This window comes from Podarcis cretensis (genome assembly GCF_951804945.1).
Source record: "Podarcis cretensis genome assembly, chromosome: 2".
Taxonomy (NCBI): Eukaryota; Metazoa; Chordata; class Lepidosauria; order Squamata; family Lacertidae; genus Podarcis; species Podarcis cretensis.
In genome coordinates, this window is record NC_137171.1 from 100,826,617 (window position 1) to 100,849,209 (window position 22,593).

The 22,593-nt window shown below is 44.4% G+C and overlaps 1 protein-coding gene across 1 annotated transcript in view; it reads left to right on the forward strand.

The window, feature by feature from the left end:
* The window catches only part of LRIG1 (leucine rich repeats and immunoglobulin like domains 1), a 136,435-nt gene that overhangs the window by 89,073 nt on the left and 24,769 nt on the right, over positions 1 to 22,593 (forward strand). The window contains exons 4-9 of the mRNA XM_079958700.1: positions 7,540 to 7,677; positions 9,854 to 9,997; positions 11,617 to 11,760; positions 12,607 to 12,750; positions 14,634 to 14,777; positions 17,008 to 17,088. Coding sequence (XP_079814826.1) covers positions 7,540 to 7,677; positions 9,854 to 9,997; positions 11,617 to 11,760; positions 12,607 to 12,750; positions 14,634 to 14,777; positions 17,008 to 17,088 — 795 coding nt within the window. The remainder of the gene's footprint in view (positions 1 to 7,539; positions 7,678 to 9,853; positions 9,998 to 11,616; positions 11,761 to 12,606; positions 12,751 to 14,633; positions 14,778 to 17,007; positions 17,089 to 22,593) is intronic.

The following is a 22,593-nucleotide window of genomic DNA, read 5'->3' on the forward strand; positions in this document are numbered from 1 at the left end:
GTTTCAATTATTTAAAATAACAAACACTGAAAACCACGTGACATTGTAGCTATAAAGAAAAACGTGGATATTTGTTGGAATAACTATATATTTTTATTGGACCAAACAGGTTTTAAAAAGTGTTTTCCCCCAAACTCCACAGGTTTATGATGAGAGATTTAGTTTTTGTTCACAACTGAAAGCTATCTGGTTATTCTTCTCTGAAAAATCAGGCCAGTGTCACTGACTTGAAGCTTACTAGGCTTTACCTTGGAGATTTCTGGTTGTTCTAAACCCTTCAGAAGCAATGGAGCCGATACAATTCTTCAGCACTGAGAACAATACCTTTCGAATCAAGCCTTTTCCTGCCTTCAGGTCAGTTCAGGTTTCGTGGTGCCATTTCAAGTATGGCCAAGCAAAAATGGTAATTATTTGAGTTAAGGGTGAAATCTTGTCCATGCTTTCGCAGAAGTAAGACCTGTGAAATTCAATGGTGCTTCCTCCCAGGTAAATGGGCATAGGATGTTACAGCCTAAAGGTGATATTAACTGGAAGAAGAGCATAGTTGGCCACTCATTCAACTGGATTTTTTGTTCATTGGCACTGCATATTGGCTTTCAGACATGCATTTGGTGCAATGCTCATAAACTATAGGGAGAGGGGTCTAGTGGGATTTTCTCTAGGCAAAGAACATAATAACCTGGTGGATCCGGCCAATGGCCCATCTAGTCCAGCATCCAGTGGCCAATCAAATGCCTCTGGGAAGACAAGAAGTAGAACATAAGCACAAGAGCACACTCTTCTCCCGTGGATTCCTGCAACTGGTATTCAGAAGCATTGCTGCCTCCAGCTGTGGAGGTAGAGTACAGCCATCATGGCTAGTAGCCATCAATAGCCTTTACCTCCATGAATTTGTCTAATCCTCTTTTAAAGCCATCCAAGTGGGTGGCTTTCTCTTCCTCCTGGTGGAGCGAGTTCCATAGTTTGACTTTGCCCTTGATCAATACCAGCCTGCCTTCTGTAACTCAGTTGGTAGAGCATGAGACTCTTGATCTTAGGGTCATGGGTTTGAGCCCCGCATGAGGCAAAAAGATTCTTGCATTTCAGGGGGTTGGACCAGATGACCCTCTACAATTCTATGATTCTATAGGGCAGGCATTGCCAAACTTGGCCCTCCAGATGCTTTGGGACTACAACTCCCATCATCCCTAGCTAACAGGACCAGTGGTCGGGGATGATGGGAATTGTAGTCCCAAAACATCTGGAGGGCCAGGTTTGGCCATGCCTGCTATAGGGTGTCAGACTACCAGCTATTATGCTTTGATATAAAAATGTGTAAACCTAAGTTTGGTGGAGTCTAATGGTATAACTGTAGTTTAGGGAGATGGCCCTGGGGGGGGGGGGCGGGTCGCCTGGAGTCAGGGCCCTGAATCTACATATTGAACCAAGAGGGCAGGGGAGAAGAAGATGCTCTAGCCTCTAGTCACCAAGGCCTAGGGATGCTTGGCACAAATCATAGTAGGATTTTTGTTTTATTTTTTTAAATCACGGTTCTGAGCAGCTGTTCAAATAAAGTGTGAATTTCATGTTGGTCAGATGAGGTTGGCAAGGCAGGTGGGGATGTGAACGGAGTCAATGTGTAGGCTCCTGTGTGGTGGCTTGCCACACATGGACTCTGGAAAAACATTTGGGCTGCTGGCCCATGAGATGGACACCTGAGGCTTCCTGTGTAGCTTGTTTGGCTTGCGGTGCGAAGGCTACAGTGATGTAACCCAGGAATGAGGTAATCGATGAGCTTATGTGTGCGTGCATGTGCTCATACACTTACTAAATAGCCAGGGGTCCCCCTAATGGAGGATGCCTCAGATACAGCGACCTGGAAATAGAAACGAGCTTTTGTTTACTCTTGTCAAAGTCAAGAGAGGAAACGCTGGAAACTCATCATGCTTAATTGGGCGCTGTCAATGCTGTGTAGTTGCTGACAGGCACCCAGGGAAGGTAGCCTGACTAGGAGATAGGATTTTGGTGTGGCGTTTTTTTGCCAGGTTTGTTGAACCCCATCTATTGTTGACCTGTGGGCCAAACGGAAGATCGTAGTTGATGGCTCAAATCCATTTTCATCAACAGGGGACCCATGCTCAGTTTGCAAACTCAAGGTTTGCCTCGGTTCCTGAATTCTAAAATAGGAATAACAAAGGTTCACTGCAGAAGAGCTATGCCAGAGAAATCAGTAGCCATATTCACACCTGGCCCTAAACCTGGGTTTATTGCTATGTGCTCAAGCTGGAGGGATTTACTTCCAGACAAAGGATTTGCTTTCAGTTTACCTGAATCTTGGTTTGTCTTGTCATCTTGATCCGAATAAACTGGCTTGTCTGTTGAGCCAGCTCAGCCTTCTAACAGGCTTGCAGGAAGTTTGTTGTGGCTCATTTCTTCTAACTTGCAGGAGGATCCTGTTGTGCCAGGTGCCAGGTGCCAGGAAGTAAACCGAAGTATGAAATGTCCCATGCTATCAGTTCATTGACCTAATTTTCCACCTCCTGTTAGTGCCTGTTGGTGTCCTGTCGCCACCCACTCCCTTGTTCCTGCTGTGGACTTTAGCTCTGCCTAGCAATTGATGGTTGGAATTCCCACTTATGCAAAACGTATTGATTTTTCCTGTGCTGCGAAATGCATGAGGTTGGCGGTGAAGCTGTAGCACGAAGGTGATACTCACGTAAGCAAACAGTGTTCAGCAGTCCTCCACAAGCTATTCTGGCATCACTCTGTAGCAAAGACTCTTGTGGCACCACAAAAAACGATGCACGTGCTTTTGTGGATTAGAGCCCACCATGCCACAGTAAAACCACAACCCTAGGACTCTGATAATGCCTGCTGGCTGCTTGGGGATAGCATAGAGAGGAATACGTGTGAGAGTGTGTGTATATCCTAACCTACGGTACAGAGGCAAAAATGTACATAGTGCATCACACTGTTGATTCATGTTAAGCTTGTGATTCACCAACACCCCTGGATCCTTTTCTTATGTACTGCTAGTAAGCCAGGTGCTCCCCCCCCCAAAAAAATCTTATATTTGTGCATCTGGTTCTTCCTGCCTAAGTACAGAACTTTACATCTGTCTCTATCAAAATTCATTTTGTGAGTTTGGGCCCAGGTCTCCAATCCATTAAGGTCACCTTCAATCTTGGTTCTGTCTTCTGTGACATTATCTACTCCTCCCAGTTTGATGTCATCTGTGGATTGGATGAGCTCCACCTACTTTTGCCTCTAAGCCTTCCCAAACACTGGCATGTAGTCCCCATGTGTTTACCTGGAAGGAAACGTGGGCCTTGGGGTGAAAAAATGTCCCCTGCCCCTGGTTATGAGGCAGTGCTAGACAATGAGGTGGGTGGAAAATCTTTTCTGCCAGAGCTCAGTTGGTTTAAGCTTCACCCCTTAACATCAACCCTGGTCGTATTTGTACTGCTGTGTAGGCCGTATTTACGGACTGTTCTTTTCCCATCTTATGGAGAGGAATGGTTCCTTATGGATAGGAGATTAGGGTAGGAGCTGGCCTGCTTCTCTCCCTTTTGTTACAAAGCAAGCATATCGCCCATCTCGCTCCAGGGCCAGTGCTGTAACTAATTAAGAAACTGGTGTACGCAGCGTACGTTGAGTTTCACAGCGGCTGACCCAAGCATGTCAGGAGTGCATATCCAGCCCCTGGCCTGCTCTTGTTATGTATTTGAGTTCCACCTGAACAAACAGCCTCTCTGCAATGGGGCTTGAGAATCTGCCAAGCTTTCCCTTGGGAACTAGTGATTCGGTGGCCTCAGAGCACAAAGTGGGGGCTACTTTTACGGATACTCACTTCCTGCCTGAAGAACATACTTAAGAGACTGCAGTTTCCTTTCCGAAGTGTTGCACTCTTAAAGGGTCAGCAGAGGCTTTCAGTGTGGGGCAAGGATCATTGTTCGTAGGTGTTTTTTTTCTTAATGCAGATCAGTGGGAAACATATATATTACATTTACCCACTATTGCAGCTGGTAGAGTACACAGATCTGTGTCCTTCAACTAAGGGATAGCCAACGCGGTGGTCTCCAGATGTTGCTGAACTGCAGCTCCCATATTGATCCATCTAGAGTGCCTCATGTGTGACCACCCTCAAGTATGGATTAGAGACCATGCAGGAAAAAAAGAGAGTGTGCACCTCAGGGATGCTTCTGCTTTCAAAAACTTGAATGGGCTTTGTTGAGAAGCTTTCCCTCAGATGATGGTCCCTGTTTGATGTTTCATCACCCAGAGCCTATAGAGGCTGAGGAGCTGACTTTGATTCCCTTGATATCCATCTGTAGTACCATACACATCTGACATCAAATGGACTGAAATGGTTTGGGAGCTGTCATGTGTTTCCTTAGCTGATCATGAATATGCCTCTCTGCATGCTGATCAGTTAAGATAGAGTGGTAGATGCAGGTTTGAACATTACTTAGGTTGGAAGTATGCACAGACTGATGTGTTGGAACCAGTCTCAGCTGGGCTCAGAGGAAGGACTAGCTGCTGCTGCTGCTGCTGCGGCTGCTTCCTCTCCTCCTCCTCCTCCTCCTCCTCCTCCTCCCCCTCCTCCTCCTCCTTCCAATTATTAACAGTTTCTTTCAAACATTTTGCAGCACAACTTCCTATCTCTACCTTTCCCTCACCTATTTCCCTCCACCTGCCCATTTTCCAAGGTGGGCTTAGGTTTCGGGATAGCGTCTCTTACTTACATCCATTACACTTATGAAACATAAGCAGAGCACCGTTAGGGCATTTTTAACGCACCAAATCATAAAAGTAAAATAACAACACCGCAAACAAAAAACCTCTCCCAGTGTGGTCATAAATCCTGAATTCTTTCTTGCACCCTTCTTTTATCTCAGTTGGCATGTTGTTGGGATGGCTACCTCTTGATGCAAGGCTGATCTGGATGGTTTTTATAGAATGTAGAAGCTGAAACTGGCTGTGACTAAGCAAGCGACTGCTTAAGAGACGGAAAGCCAGAAGGCCCATTCCTAGCAGCAGTGCTTGATTCATCTCATGTGACCTCTTTTTGATCTAGATCTCCAGTCATGGTCTGGCAGCCCTTTATAACACGAGACCTTGCATGTCCTCTGGTAGAAGGCATTTCTAGGTGGTTTAATTGTTCTCCTTCCGCATGTACATATCTGAATATTAATAGAACGAAAAGGGAGGTGCAGAGCTCCCCTCTCGTTTGAAGCTTCCTTTTGGTTTTGATGCTTATAGCAGGTGGTGCCTTAATGGGGGTTTTGCTGTATTAAGGCTTCCTTCCACCCCCAACTCCCTAAATTAACAAAGCTGAGCCAATACTGAAAGCTGATACTAGATGAAGGCCAACCGTGCAATTTTCCCCTGCCTCCCCGTTCTCCTCATGGCAAACCAAAAATAGCCTTCACCCTGCGGAAGGAAAGTCTTCCCCCTCCCACTTGTACTTGTGGAAAAGGCTGCCAAAAAGATTTATCAATAAAAAAACCATGAAGACGTTTAGCACCGGCCTACCCACTGGGATTAAGGTGTAACCTTAGCTTCTCTTAAGGGATACTCCAGTATTCCTAGAAAAGCCATGATCCTTTTGAAGTAGCCCCACCTGTTTTGCTCTGTCATTTCTCACTCCACCTCTAGTTCATGCGCACCTTTCTTACCTTTTGTTTTACTATGCCATCTGCTTCAAATTGTGAACAATAATGTAACACCTTATTAAGAAATAAGTACATTGATATAAGGAGGTTTGGAGGGTGGAGCCTGCATGTCATCTGTGTTCCCCTTCTCCCAAGAAAGTGCAAGACTCACCAAGGCTCTCTTAGCTGAGACTGAGTCGCATTGAACTCTGCGGGGCTAACTGTCAGGTTAACGACATGTAAGACCAGGTTGCACATTTTGAAGGGCAACAGTATATATGTGCCTCTTGCACAAAGTGTTCAAGGTCAGTATGCTTCATCTGTGGAGATGTTAATTGTGAATAGCGTATACTGGAGGACTTCAGTGGAACGCTTGCCCATGTGGAGTAATCAGAGTTTCATGTAGTGATTGCTAAAAAGCCCCAGCACATTATTATGATTGGATCCCGAACGCCTTGGAAGTTGAACATTTTGGCCCCCAAACGCTGCAAACCCAGAAGTGACTGTTCTGGTTTGTGAACGTTCTTTGGAACCCAAACATCCGATGGGGCTTTCGATTGGCTGCAGGAGGTTCCTGCAGCCAATCAGAAGCTGTGCTTTGGTTTCCAAACATTTTGGAAGTCGAACGGACTTCCGGAATGGATTCCGTTTGACTTCCAAGGTACAACTGTTTTGGGAAAAGGTATGGTGTTGCAGAGGCCAGGAAGGTTGGGTGTTTCTTTGCCGCAAGGTGCAATCTCAACTGTCACCCTACCTGATCTTCCCTATGATGCCAACCGATGGTGCAACTTGAATAGGCTCTAAATGGCAAGTAGGTGGACCAGTGACAAGATAGAAATCAATGTAGTTTGGGCTATGCCCAAACTAGCATGGTTGTAGTCTTGACTGATTTCTTTACCCCACTCTGCAAATGGTGGTGGAGCTCTTTTAATTTAACAGCTCCATCTCCTCTAAACGATAACCACAAAAAACCCCTCACATTTAGTATAATTTTCTCCAGCCAAGTGAGACCATAACTAGGTCAGTTGTTGAGCTTGGTGGGAGTGGGGGAAGCTGTTGAGGCCCACCTAGGACAGAGGTTGGCACTGCAGCGGGTCCCAGCTGCCTATGGGTCTGCTTTGTGTGCCTATGACAGAAATGGCGCTTGAGTATGGTTGGTTGATTTTACTTAAATGGTCCTAGATCCCTATAGTGTGGCCAAATCAGGTTGATGAAAGTGGCTTATCTGACAGTGGTGACAAAATAAGATTCTTCTGTGGACCCCTGCTCCCTTGTATGGGTACTGTTTCTTCACACTACTCATTCCTGGCTTCTGGTCTCCGATCAACACAGAGAGTCAGTTTAGACTAACTCTGGTGCTTCCGTCAAATGCAGGTAACCACACACTGATGAGGATGGAGTTAAAGACCGTTGGCTGATATGTTGCAAAATTCCAGTAGGTTTTACTTACATACACACCTGCCTTGTGTCATTCCATCTGGGCAATGCATAGTTTTATATAGCGGAAGTGACTGAAAAGAATTTACATTACTTTGCTCCGTTTGACTATATCCCTCACCCTTCCCCAGCTTGTAGGTAGGAGGCCTCTCGTATGGCCTTGTTCTTGTATTACATCTAAACGAATAGCTTTGCAGTCTTCCTCCTATTCTGCCTGGTGAACTGCGCTGTGTAACTTGAAAGCTTGTCTGTGCCAGCATATGCCTGTCTAATAAAAGGTATTCTCATACCTTTAAAAAGAATAATAATAATAAAAAATCTAATCCAATTGTCTCCATAAAATGGACTGCATGCCATCCTGGAGCCAAACAAGTTAGGAGAGACTTGTTTATTAGATGCTAGTACTTATTTTTAACACAAGGGAGGGGAAAGTGGATTATGTCAGATTCTCCTCCTTTCTGTATTGTAGGAATCGCAACAAGATCTCCAGCATTGAAGCGAGCCAACTGGAGCCCTATATTGCCCTGGGAACGTTAGATCTGAGCTCGAATAACATCACGGAAATCCGAAGTGGCTGTTTTCCAGTGGGGCTTCGTATAAAGGATCTGTAAGTTCCTCCCACACATATTTTTTTTATTTAAACATTTTATGGGAAAGTATCTGTTTATACACCAAAGGCTGACTTTTAAAACCTATTTCTTTTAAAATTGGATTACAGGGATGGATTATAAATCAGTTGGGTGTTGCTTTTGTGTGTGTGTGTGTGTGTGTGTGTGTGCGCACGCATGTATATGCATATTATCTCAGTTCTTTAGGTGATCACGTTACGTATGATGCAGGTTGAAAAAAGTCATTGTTGTTCCTTTTGCTTGCTCTCTTCTGACGGTTTTAAACAGACAGATGATGGAGCAAGAAAGCTGAACACAGCAGTAATCCAGGGCAGGGGTCTTTGGTCCCTAGGCTGCTGCATTCTCTTATTCCCACTTGCTGTAGCAAAGAGAACAGGGGGTTTTTTTTGGGGGGGGGGTAGTGGAGGGCAGGGGTTGGGGAAGAGAATGAGCTACAGAAGCTTGATTGTGCACAACTAAGAGAGAGGCCAAGTGCCAATTATTTATATGGGATTTTTAATCAAAACTTCTCTGCTCTCTTTTTACTGCGTCACATATTATGAAAATGCTCGTGCTGCAGGGTTGTACACGGTTGTAAATGTCTGTTTTTATAAAGAAAGGAGAAAGACAAATTGTGACTTCTGGCTTGGATTATGTCACAGCTGAACTATACTGAACGTTGATGTGCGGCGGTTTTCTGATTTTTATTTTCTACAAAGTGGTCTGCAGCAGAAGCTCAGAGGCAAAAATTTGTACTGGTAAAGGCATATTTTTGTAAACATTGCTTTATGTGACCCTCAAGAGGTACAACGTTTAATGCTGTGAAATGAAACCGAGTGCTAAGAATACTGTGTCTTTCACTTTTCACTATGCATTATTGAAATTGAGTAGGGGTGGACAAAACACAGATTGAAATACCACTGGTTAGATTACTGGGTAAATTCCTAGGGATTCTGATTGTCAGTTGTTCAGCAATAGCAACAACAAAAGGCTGTTCTCTTCCCACACCTCCTTACACACATACAGGCTAGGCTATTTGAATCGCCTGATGTGTAGCAAATCAGATGGAGATTTATACTTGTTTATCCTAGTTATCCCAGTTGATGGGTTACTTCTTCTTCTTTGGAGATCACTCATAGCTGAGCAAGATTGTCTTCTATGAACACGGTCTTAACCGTGAAGTGAAGGCCAGTTCTGGATCTGCACATCCTTCCACAGTGGGGACATAGGTTTCCAGGCAGGAGTTGATCACGATGAGGGTTTGCCAAATGTGCCTTCCTCTTAGCACATTTCTCCCTTTTGTCCTGAGTTTGAGCGTCTTCAGAGTCCCTGACACCTTTGGTAAAGGCTGTTCTCCAACACTGGCTCACAGGCCAGTGTTTCTTAATTGTCGGTGTTTATACAGGTACTGTATTTTTCGCTCTATAAGACTCACCAGACCACAAGACGCACCTAGTTTTTGGAGGAGGAAAACAAGAAAAAAAAGATTCTGAATCCCAGAAGCCAGAACAGCAAGAGGGATCGCTGCGCAGCGAAAGCAGCGATCCCTCTTGCTATTCTGGCTTCTGGGATAGCTGCGCAGCCTGCATTCGCTCCATAAGACACACACACATTTCCCCTTACTTTTAGGAGGGGAAAAGTGAGTCTTGTAGAGCAAAAAATACGGTAATTGACTGTTCCTCCTGAGTCAGCCTTTTGCATCTTGCTTTGCCATCCTGCAAGCCCTCATTTTGCACTTGGCTCTGTTTGATGGACTTTGGGTTCTGTTAAAACAAAAAACAAAAAGCATCCAAGAATAGAAGCTATGTAGTATGAGCCAGTATTTAAGTCAAACTGAACATAGCTGCTAAATTCCAATAATTGCACTCTTCCTGCTAGGCTATAGTATATGTTTGCTCTGTACCCCTTCACTTCTGACATGGGATGTATCAGCTACTGATTCCTCTGGGAGGTTGAAGGTGCTGAGGTCCCTCTGGGGATCTCTTATCATCAGCTGTCTAAATTGTGCTAATGGAAAAATTGGCTTGGCTTGTCTGTGGAGAGGGAAAAACATTGGATTTTTTAAAATAATAAAAAACACACAATGTGTCTAATGTCACCAGCCACTCAGATAAAGAGTGAACAGCCAATACCTCTGACATAGCCGTTTAAATGTTCTGTGATGAATTATTGCAGGCACCTGGGGAGCAACAGAATCAGCATCCTGGAGACCAAGGCTTTTGATAGCCTGTCACGATCCCTTCTAACGCTTCGCCTGAGTAAAAACAGGATCACCCAGCTTCCAGCTAAAGCATTCAAGCTGCCCAAGCTAACACAACTGTGAGTAGAAATGTGCAGTTTAATTATGGGCAACCAAACTTTATGGAGACAAACGTTCCCTGAGGACATGCTCACCAAATGCAATCCTCCTTCACGTCCATAAAATGTTGGATAAACTATATTTTAATGGCCCTATGGTGACACCTAATAAAGCAAATTAGGAATAGGTTGGGTTTTTTCCTGGTGGTCCTGCATGGCCTTGAAAAAGCCCTGTTGGGAGAGTAATCTGAAAATAATAATAATAATAATAATAATAATAATAATAATAATGGCATTAATTACTTAGAACATACAGTGAAGACCACTGCACTAGTCAATCCAGCCAGTGCATTTATTTTTCTCGTTCCTTTTTGTTACTCCCTTTGTTTCACAAGAGGGCAGTGAAAGTGAATTAGGTCAGAGGGCTTTCTCGAAACCCTGTTTTCAAGACCACACACGGGTCTTTTATTTGGTAATAAAACTACAACGAGGGAAGGCTGTTAAAGTGTGCGGTTGACATTTAGATGGGCAAAATGGTGCTTTTGATGAGTTAGCGCACACGTCGTTGTTTGTGCAGTCAGAGCGTAGTGTGGGCTGCATTTGATCACAAATACACATCTGCATCTGCGAAGGTGCTTTGTGCTCAGATAATTGACCTTTGGCTTCAACATTTGTTTGCTGCTTTCTAAACGCTTGGAACCCGACTCAAAAGGCTGGATCGCGCACCATTTAGTATATGATTTCAATTGACATTAAAAAAAAAACCACAATGGAGATTTTTATATGAAGAGACAAAATAACTTATGAATCTCTTTTAAATTTTACACAAGCTAACAAGTAGGATTTTGGTCAGGCACTTCCCTCCGGTGAAAGTAACTGGTCACCTGTTCAAACAGTGGATTCATAGAAGATTCCTATTTCCTTCACTGCAAATCCTGTGCAGAAAACGGGAGTTCAGTTTTCCTCTGTGATAATCTTTCTTCTTCGAATATTTTTAGGGCATTCGAAGATAACAACCCAGCTTCTAATGCTGTGCAGCTATGGAGGGGCTACCGTATGTAGCAGTAGTGATCCGTAGGGCAGCACAGGTGGGGCAGCGTTGCTCACCTGCCTTCTGAACACAGGTGAACTTTACTGCTGGTTCCTGCGAAGGAGAGGGCTTGGGGATGGAGCCAACCTGACTTTTCTGCCACCACATTGCTCCCTACTTCCTATCCCTTTTTCAAGAACCAGCAGCAATGCTCACTGCTCAGAAGTCCACCTCATCAGCAGTGCCCCTTCACCAGCCTCTTCTGCTAGATTTATAGTTGCACATTAAATATTGTTCTCTGGGCAACCTCAATTAAATTATTTCTGTAGCTGTCCAGAGACTCTTAATACAAAAGCTCAAAGTAATGTTGAGAGTGGTCTTGGTCTCAGTAGGGTTGGACCCAGAAGTCTCTTCTGTTCACCAATGAGTTGTGTATACCTTGCACTTGGATACAATGCTTCAGATCCAAAGTATAGTCACTCTCTTGTTTCATGTCCTTCAAACGATGCGTGTTAAGAGCAGCAGAGGTTTTTGGTTCTTGTTCCCCCATCCTCAACCCACTGGAAAACAATGGTCTTTTAACACCCTTCTGTGCTGTTGGCAATTTTAGGGAGCTGAACCGGAATCGCATTCGTCTGATAGATGGCCTGACGTTTCAAGGACTGGACAGATTAGAAGTTCTGAAGCTCCAGCGAAACAACATAAGCAAGCTGACCGATGGTGCTTTCTGGGGTCTGGCCAAAATGCAAGTTCTGTAAGTTAAAAGATGGTTATTACTCATAAGTTCTAGGCATGTACTGCAGATGCCTGGTGGGTAATTTCTGGCGTGCAACTTACAGTAGCATTGGTGTACCAAGGCTTTTGTAGAGATGCACTTTGACTTGATAGCCAAAGTGCACCTCTGTCTATAAAGATAGGATAGCCATCTTCAAATATCTTAAGGGATGTCGCGTGGGACAGGGAGCTTGCTTGTTTTCTCCTGCTCTGGAGGGCAGGCAGGCCTTGAACCAATGGCTTCAAGTTGCAAGAAAGGAGATTCCGACTAAACATGCGGAAAAACTTTCTGACAGTAAGAGCTGTTCGGCAGTGGAACAGACTCCCACGAGAGGCGGTGGACTCTCCTTCCTTGGAGGTTTCTAAGCAGTGGTTGAATGGCCATCTGTCTTGGATGCTTTAGCTGAGATTCCACATTGCAGGGAGTTGGACTTGTAAGAGTCTATGATTCTATGACTTTTACTCTAAAGCCACAAGCTTATGCATGCATGCCCATTGAACACAGTGAAACTTACTTCTGAATGCACCTGCCTGGGATTGAGCTATTAGCCTAGAAAGGAGGGCATTAATGGGAGATTACTGTGCTTCTGGGACCAAATCCAAATAATGGCATGCTAAAGCTGGCAGCTGGCTTTGGAGAAGACCAAGGTGGCATGTTCTTGGTCTTAAGAGGTATTGTGGGCTGGCGGAGTGGGGGTGGGGATTAAGAGTCATTTTTTGGAAATAAATGTGGCATTTTGTACATGGGTTGTTTTTTGCTTCTTTAAGTACATGCATGTGAGATGTGAACTGGTGTGTAATATGTTTAAACTGGCCGTGCTTCCAGGAATCTGGAGTACAACGCACTCACAGAGGTGAACAGCGGCTCCCTGTATGGACTTGGGTCCCTCCAGCATTTCCATCTCCGTAACAACTTGATTTCCCATATCAACCCGGCTGGATGGCGCTTCTGCCAGAAGCTGAGCGAACTGTGAGTTGTCTCTCCTGAAGTTGCTAACGGGCGGCAGTGAAAGTAGCTATTAATGGGCAAAAGCACCCAGTGCCTGGCACGTTTTATCCATGCTCTTGTAATGTCCTGTTTGGATTCCTGCAGTGTGCTGTATGTGTACGGCTGCCTGTGGAAACATTTCTGAAACTTCAGTTAGTGCAGAATGCGGGCAGCAGCCATAGTTTTGACTGGCACTTGCTCATACACATCACATCACATCATGCCCCACCAGTTTTGAAAGAAGTTCACTGGCTGCCTGTTCATTTCTGGGCCTAATTCAGAGGGCTGTTGCCGAATGGTTTGGAACCCAAGAAGTTGAAGGGCCGCCTCCTCCCATGCCATCCTACTTGCACTCGAAGATCATCAACAGATGCCTTTCTCCATATATTCTCTTCATCAGAAATGATAGCTGTTTCAGCAAAGGAAAATGTCTTTATGGTGTGACATGCGTTCTACAAGGTGGTATGCCCAACACCAATTTTCTTGTCCTTGAGTTGCCAGACAAAAACCACCTTAAGTATTTTAAACTCTCTGTCTTTTAATTTCCATTCGCTGCTCATTTTTTTTTAAAAAAAATTTTGCTTGTTTGTTTTTATCGCCTTGAAATTTTGGATAAAAAGGCAGTATATAAATATTTTAAATAAATCTCCCCCTGGCTTAGGAACCTGCTGCCTTGCCCACTGCTCTGGCAATTGCCCGCTCTTGCTGCATTTCAGATATGCAGAAAGAGTGGCGAAAGCAGTGTTAGAATATGTGCTAGGCACATGCATCTTTCCAGTTGGCTACAGCGATAATGATGGATATTCTGAAGTGATATTCTGAAGTTTGCTCTTGGCTATCTGCGGATGACATCAGGAAAGAAACATGCCTCTGCCAGTTCTGACAGGAAACACCTATGCAGAATATCAAAGGGAAGGTTCCCCCCCCCCAAAAAAAAATCAAGTTTAGCATTACCTGCTGGCATTGGATTTCTTTTTCTCCCTTCCCCTGCCCACCCTTTGAAACATTCTTTCATCGCAGGTGAAGAAATAATTTTGACTGGCTGCCATTTCTTCATAATTCAACACTCCAGCCTCTTTAGGAACCAAATGTATGTTGTACCATGCCTTCTTGAAAGCCATTAATCTCTCCTGAATTTCTTCCAGTGTTCCTCATTGCACCACTGCTGCCTTTGCTCATGCTTACAAAAGACAGACAGCTTATTTGCCAAGGAATGACACTCTGAGTACTTAAAAATGTGTCTGTTTTGACTTAGGCTTTGGCATATGCTGTTAACTTTCATGCACACCCAAGATGCCTTTTCTTCTTTTTCATGCCAGCAGTGGTGAGGGGCAAATCTGTAAGAGAAATGCAGAGATCTAGAAGTAGGCAAAATTAATATTAATATTATTAATAATAATAATACACTCTGAAATAACAGCGTGCTCATGAAAATAAAATGCTTCTTATGTTGCTTTGTAGAAATAAGATGTTGCTCTCAAAATGTAAAGGTCCCCTCCTGCTTAAGGAAAGCCTTAAGACTAGCAGTAAAACCCACTTGGTCTCATGTTTGCAGCACTTGTGTATGACCCTAGCTTATATTATACATCCAAGGGCTAAGTGAAAATGTAGCTCTTCGAGGCTACAAGAGAGCCTGCTTAACCCCAGAACAGATTGATTTCTGTACTTGTGGGGCCACCCCCAAGGAAGACCCTATTGCGATACACTTTGCCTATTTGAGGTAGTTTAGACCCTTTCCCCCGCAGTGTTGATGGTGTGATTTACATATCAATTCTTGTCAGAACAGAGGTGCTGCGAAGCAGAGTGGAGCCAGTGGGAAAGAAACAAATGACAACTTACACTGATATTCTGCTTCTTGTTTTCAGGTCCTTGTCGTTTAACAACCTAACCAGACTGGATGAGGGGAGCTTGGCAGACCTGGGGGGCCTGCAGATGCTTCAGCTGAGCCACAACTACATCAGTCACATTGCCGAGGGAGCGTTCAAAGGACTCAAAAGCTTGCGACTTCTGTACGTGTTTCAGTTTTACCTTTTCTGTCCCGTTAGATCGGCCCCTGGGGCAACAAAAGGGACTGCTTCTTATATTTGCTTGCGTCCTTTTTCTTCTTTTCTGTTTCAATAAGACACAAAGCCATAGCATAAATAGTGAGGATTGCCATTGATCTGAAGCCCGCTTGGTGTAGCATGGGAGATTACTTGTCTCTAGTACAGCTTTCCTGCCTGAGAGCAAGGGTCCCCTTTCCAGTTTCCCATGCTTAGTGTGACTAAACCCTGTTACACTACTACTGTCTTTGATGGAATACTTCATTCTCAGCTGGAATATATAGGAGCTAGCGATGCTGTGGCTGCTTCTTTCCCACAATTTATCTTGGCTTTTAATGCCTTGTGATTATGCACGCATAATTATTAATCCCCAGTGTCATGAAATCCTTAGTGCCAGTTTTCCGGCATGGTTTTGCGCTGTGGCCAGCATCTATGGGATTAATTTTCTTCTTTTTTTTCCAAAAGGAAACACACACATTTTATTTGAGACAAATGAACAACGCTCGTTGTTGTTGTTGCTATTATTATTATTATATTCTAAGCTTTGTTGAGGCGCTGGCTTATTTGAAAGGAAGCAAGAACTTCCCTCCTTAGCTACCGCGCTGTGCAGCCATTTATTCCTTTTATCGAGCAGAGGGAGGAAGCGCTTTTATGTTCCTTTGCCTTTTCCGAGAACCACTTTTCGGTCCCATGCATGCTTTCAGAAAGGCCCTTCTCCTAGGCAGCTGGCACCGAAAAGGACGAAAGGCTTTCCCAAAGCAAAAAAAAAAAAAAAAAACTGTTTTGGATTGCATCTAATTCGTGGGTCGCCTTTTGTGTCCACTGCCCAGAGAGAAAGTGAGGGTGGGAGAGCAAGTTCTAATTGAATCAAGAAGAAGGCCCATTGGGTCCTGCACCTGGTGAAAAAGAGCCGGGCATGCTTTAATTACAGCCTATTGTTGACAAGCCTTTGGTGGGTGTGAAACTGCTGAAATGCGAAGCTATTCAAATAGAGGTCAGGCCCAGGGACCTCACAGCAGAATGATTAACAAGGCAGTGTGCATTCAGGGCCAGCCAGCCAGAAAGAATAGGAAATTGGCAACAGGGGCTGGGAGAAAGCAAAGTTGAATGCAAGGAAAACTGGGCCGGAATACTGAATCCCTATACTTTGTGTGTGAAAGTACGCACCCCCCCCCCCAACTTTTCATCCCTTGGCATTAAAAGACATTTCAGGTTCTTTTGGAAGAACCAGCATAGCAACAAGCTATGTCTTTTCTCTCTCTGTCCTTTTATAGAAAATGCAGTGTAGAGGTCAACCAACCAACCAACCAACTAAAAAAGTTTGCTGCAGAAATCTCACTCATCATGTGCAAGGTTCCCAAAATGTCCTTAGCCAATATGGCATTACGAGAGTGCGTCTTTTCCCACTCCTCCAAAGATAAATTTGCAAAAAGAGAAGTGGGGGAATAGGGAGGACCTTTGATTGGAGTAAAACTGCCTTTGTGGCATGTGTAGAACCAAAGACAGTGTGGCTCAAAGAAGTTTGCTGCTAATTGTGCTGATGTAACCTGGTCTCTCACTGAGTGAACTTTTTTTTAAAGACATTGCCATATTTGCTTAGGCGCTGCTTCTTTCCCACTCACTGTTTCACCACTGTTTATACGCTAGCCAGGTGTGTTGATTACATCATTTATTTATTCTTTTGGCTTCTATCTGCACAGAATTCTTTCCAATAGCCACATCTGTGTCGACACACCCAGCAAACACCCTGATGCTTGGGATGCAATCTCCGTGCTGTTCTGGCACAGTGATTGTGGCTTTGATTGTTCTCTTCCTGATTTTTGTCTGATTTGGAATAAAGCCCCAGTCCTTTATTGCTCTGACAGCAAAAAAGGAAAAAAACAACAACCCAACTTGGGCACCAGAAGGAGAGAAACCAAAATCTATTTGAGGCACAGAGAGACAGGAAGCTTCACTTTGGATTTTTTAAAATTATTATTAAATAAAACAGTATGGAAGAGGCTAGACCTATTCAGTTAAGGTTAATTTTAGCTTTTTCTGCAAGTACTGGGCCGTCCTGATAAAAGCCTTATGCCTTGGGGACAAAAGAAGAGCCCTTTGGTAAACTCTTCCTAAAGGTTACCCTTAGGCTCTTTTAACATTTTGCTCACAAACTGCGAAATTGATTGCGGGTTTTCTTTTGTCGTCTTCTCTCCAGGGATCTGGACCATAACGAGATTTCAGGCACAATAGAAGACATCAGCGGGGCCTTTACAGGGCTGAAAAACTTAAGCATGCTGTGAGTGTCTTAATATGTTTTGTTTTTTTGTTTTTTGTAAAGGGTGGTTTTTGTACAGTCCTTTATTCTTTTTGCGCTAAACACAGCATAGCATATCTTTTAGCAATGGAAGGGGAGAAGGGGAAGAATCTGTTGAAGATCATGTTGCACGTAGTTCCTGGGTGCTCATTAAATGTTTTCATTGTGCAGCATATGTCTTGGTCACGGTTTCGTTTCTCTGAATGATTTTGGGTTTCTTAGAATTGCACGCGGTTCTTTTATTCGTATCAACCTTGAACTGTAAATTGGTTACAAAACCCAATATCTTTTTATACTCTTATCGAATTTCTAGTTTCCTGCTGTTCAGCATCTGCCAGTGTGCTAACAAACCTGAGAATGCTGTAGACTTTGTGGAAATTCTGTTTTCGGTGTTCAGTACCGATTTTATCAGAAATGTACTTGGGATGTGGACTGTAGGCACAACACTATACTTGAGATCCATTAGTAAAGAGGCTATAGGGTTTGGCAGAAGTTTTAGATACGCTGGTGGATCACTTCAGGCTGTATAGCTGCCCTGTACTGTTGAAATGGGTGTAGTTGTAAGTGGAACATCGCAGCACATGGGAGATGCATCCTTATGTTGCATCCTCTGCAGTACACAGTATAGATTGAAGAGGTTTAGGACATGATACAATTGTGCTCCTCCCTTCTATGGCCATGCCCTCATTGACTTTACACCAGCTCCAGTGCAAAGCATTTCCCTCCTTTTAGCTTTAGGGTAAAAGGTAAAGGTAAAGGTACCCCTGCCCGTACGGGCCAGTCTTGACAGACTCTGGGGTTGTGCGCCCATCTCACTTAAGAGGCCAGGGGCCAGCGCTGTCCGGAGACACTTCCGGGTCACGTGGCCAGCGTGACATTGCTGCTCTGGCGAGCCAGAGCCGCACACGGAAACGCCGTTTACCTTCCCGCTGGTAAGCGGTCCCTATTTATCTACTTGCACCCGGAGGTGCTTTCGAACTGCTAGGTTGGCAGGCGCTGGGACCGAGCAGCGGGAGCGCACCCCGCCGCAGGGATTAAAAAAGCCCAGATACCTCTGTGTTGATGACTGCCCTGCCCATTTCACCACAGCAAAGCATACGATATGGTGAAATTCAGTATCAACTCCACCCATGCTTGCCAGTGGAAATCTCAACACGGTAGTGGATGAATAGCTTTCTCTTCTTTTCATGTTGCAATTCCGAATCCAGGACAAGCCACGAGCCTCTCCTTTGTGTTGAGATTATTATTGTTAATTATTTTTTATTAAATTTATATGCTTCCCTTCATCTGAGGCTCACAGGGCGGCTTGCAATATACAACAAAAACAAAACCATGCCATAGTAACAAACAAAAAACAACAACTTTCTCCCCCACCCCCCATGTCACATAAGGATGGTAAAGAGTTCAAGAAGAGGGATCACTCCCACTGTTTCACCCATTCTTCCAGCTAAGGAGTAGGCAGGCAATGGGTCAGTTTCTAGGAAGATTCTTGAATTGTACTGTAGTAACAGAGTAAGGCTCAGGTGCTTCTTAAAGCAGCACCGCCGCAGGGCAACATGGAGACTCCAAAACGATGGTCCCATTTTACAGGGCCTCGTGTGTAGGTAGGAACCAGGTGGCAGGAAGTAGCTCCCGAAATGGTTGCAGGATGGGCCTGTCGCAAGAGGCTGGACAGGTTGAGTTTCACCCAAGATCAGGCAGTGAACCGAGGGGACTTGGTTGGGATTAGAAAACGGAAGGGATCAGATAAGCTAAGTATTGGCCTCTCAAAAGCCACACATCCTGCATGCAAGCAAGGGAGGCTTGCAGAGGCAACCTAGCCGCTGGGCCTGAGGTGGTTGGCTTCCAGCTTCCTATTTCAGAGCGTTTAGACCCCATTGGAACAGTCTACAGCTTGGCACACTTGGTTAGAAATAAGTATTGCCATTGCTGAAAGAGAGGTGTGTGTGACTTTCTTCCCTCACTTCAAATTGGAAGTTGTTGGAACCCTTTAAAACAGTTGCCAAGCAACCACAAAAGGCCACAGAACCCAGATTTTGCCAACTCCATAAACGGACTCTGGCATTTTCTCCTTCTCTGGGAAAATGCATAGCCGTAGCCTAATATGTAGCCATGCCAGCAAAATCATATTAATACCCCCACTTCTTCCCACCCCCTCCATTTTGGTGTAAGTGCAGTATTTTAAGATTTCAGTGAATTGTCAGCCGCTGATAAGCTCAGAGGAGTCCGTGGTGTCAAGTGGTATAGTTTAAGAAGCACATACACACGCACTCACTCTTTGGCTCACGACTTATTTTAGACCGTAATTGTTAGATTATTGGTGGGTTATTTGCAGCTATTCATTAAAAAGTCATCAAAGATTAACTTGGGTATATGATAAGCATTATTTTTCCGTCAGGCAGGGTCCTGTGTTTAAACTGTCGACCAAATGGATTAGCATAAGGGGGAGGCGTGGGGTGGGGGGGTGGGCAGACACTTAGGAGGAAACCTTCGAATGAATTAATAATTACCTCAGCACTTTGGAGATGGCTTTAAAAGCTGCTCCCCTTTTGATCTGTTGTGGATAAGCTTCTGAAAGGGTTTCTCAACGAGCCCTGCAGTGCCTTGTTCAGCATATCGGAGGTGTTAAACGGGGAGAAAGGGGCAGGCCAAGTCGCTAGCCTTCCCTGCATTATGGATGAGGCCCTTCACACTGCGGGGGGTGGGGGGTGGAGCGGGCCCTGCATTACAACAGTGCATTATTGAGACTTTGTATTCAAAATACCCACCTCACTTCTTAATAGAAGGCAAGTGGAAACCAGGCCAAAATGAGCATAAGAAATGCAAATCTTGTTTTTTCATTAAAAAAAAAATATAATGCTACGGAACACAGTGAAAGAACTAAAATTCAAACGATCGAAAACTCTGAAGGAGAGCAGAAGAACCTTCAATTACCTGTCATTAAAAAGTCCTCCAGATAAGAGATTTTTTTACTTGGGAGCCAAACTAAATGGTGCCAAGTGGATGTCTCTTGGGAAGCTGTTCTACAGCTTGGGTGCCACCACTGAGAAGGCCCTGTCCCTGGTAATCGGCTACTGTTCCGTGGACGATGACCTCAGTAAAAAGGCAGGTTCACACTGGAGGAGGCGGCCATCACTGAGGAACTAAAACCAGCTTCCATTTATCTGGTATTGAGCTGAGGATGCGGTCTAACCTCTCAGCTAGGCCACACAGGGCTGTGCAGTAGGGTCTCAGCCAAGTTCAGAGAAAGCCTTGCATAAAGTTCAGGCTTAAGAGCGAAGGAGAGGAGTCTGAGTCGAGTCACATAATGCTTTGGACTACCACGTTTCTGTTTGGACTGCAGCCAGGCAACAGGGTGCTTCCACATAGTTGGCTATGTGGACTAGTTTCCTTCTTTCCCATGAGATAGCTATTGTGTTTACTTTTTTGGAGCAGGGATGGGAAGAAGCATCAGCTAGCAAGCAGCCAACATGCAACCAGAATTAAAGCTTGAAATCAAGGGCTGGCAGAAAATAGGTCAGCTACGTGGGAAGGACTTGTCCAACTAGGAAGCTGCTTTATACAATGTCAGACGATTGGTCCATATATTACAAAAAGAGACAGAAGGCAGTCTAATTATTCAGGCTGCCATAATGACTTTGAAAAGGGGCGTTGGTTCCCTTTTCAGTCCCCAATGATAGAGCTGCCTGTTAAGGAACTCCTGGAAAAACTCAGGAAAAAAATTCAGAATACTCTTGTCAGAAATTTGGCTTTCTCACACCTCTGCAGTTCCCAGTGCTCCGTTGAGGGAAACCATGGCAATTAAATCCATTTCTTATGATTTGAAGTGAGGACATGACCTAACTCCATCACATCTCAACAATGGATCAGGAAGAGCACAGGCTAACCCTAAACTGTTTAGAGGGGGGGAGGGGTTCCCAAACATCTTTGCCAAGCCCCTCAAAAGTTCAAGCCGCAATTAGCTCCTCTCGTCTGGTCATCATATATATATATTTTGTAATTATTATTTGCCCTCTTGAGACACAGTTTTGTGAGAATGCAGTACTGGGTTACGTATAGCATACATACCTGTCTTGGAGAACAGACGTATGAGCTTTTTACCCAAATGCTGCTTTTAAGGACTAAACCGAGAAGAAGCACAGGAGCTGAAGTATTGACAAGGCTTGGGTTGGCATACGTGGGATAGTTACGGGTAGTTCATGCAGCCAAGTTGCCGTTTCCTACGTACTGTTTGCCAACTCCTCGTCTGATCCACTAGCTTTGGCTAGTTGTGGCTGAGAAGCAATGTGTCAGGAAAGGCATATCTGAAAGTTGCAAGGTGTGTTCTTTGTGGAAGTGGCCACATGTGCGAGTTGCTTACATAAACTGCAAAGATGTTCCCAGCTCTGGAAACGACAGGCCATTTGCAAGTAGCACCACATGTTTAGTTTGCCCAGGTAGAACTGTCTGTCCACGTGCAATTTGCTTATGGAAACTGAATTGCTATGAGGTGACCCTGCCCAATGTTTTATTTCCGGAATCAGTTCCAACAGTGGGGTCTCGGTTTTACAGACTGGAAGATCTTTAGTAGGGTAGCTTTCTCTCACATCTGTTCCAATCATCTGTGAGCTTTCTCTCACATCTGAGGGTGGAATTCAACTAAGTAGTTGCATCCACAGAATGAGGTCTACTCGTGTCTCTTCCCCCATGCCACCTAAATCTGTTCTGGAGGAACCCCTAGAACGGGTTTAAGGAGGGCATGGAACACACAGGGAGAGGAGATGGAAGATTGCACCTTCGGCACAAGCATTTCTGCTTGCCCAGTGGAACAGTCTTAACTGCACAACATTGAATTCCACCCTCAGTTTGGATTCAGCCTGTTGTCTCCAGTTTTCAGGACATTGCCAGATGTGCAGTTTTGTTCTGAAATAAGAGAGCTGCATTACCTTTCCCGCCTGTTTGCTCACCACTTCTAGATACTGGCCTTGATAAAGTAATGCCAGAAGCCGTATAGATTCTGAATATGAGCAACTAAGAATACTGTGTGATAAATCTAGCAAGACAGAGCAGCATATCTAAAGAAGACAGCTTTGATCACAGGTGAATTCCTATCCCAGAATCTATCCATTGCTCCAGTCATAGATTCACAAGGTGGGGTGTCTTCCTGACTCCCATAGTCTTCCATATTCTTGGGCATGCTGTCATGCTTCATCACATCTTTATTCAGGGTGGAGAGTTACCAGGATACTCTTAGTGAAAATTGAAATGCAATGAGCATTCCAGGACTCATCATATAATACTCCTGAGTTGATTTATTGTAGAATTTTAATCTCTTCTGTCATCAGGAATCAGGATGAGGCTACATTACATTAAAAAAACAACCCAAGGAAAACACTAGAAATCAGATATAAATAACAGGATACCTCTGTGCCAATTTAGTCCCAGCTATTAAGACACCAAGCAACATAAGAAAGTCCTTAAAGCGTTTCCCAGATTGTGGGAATCCAG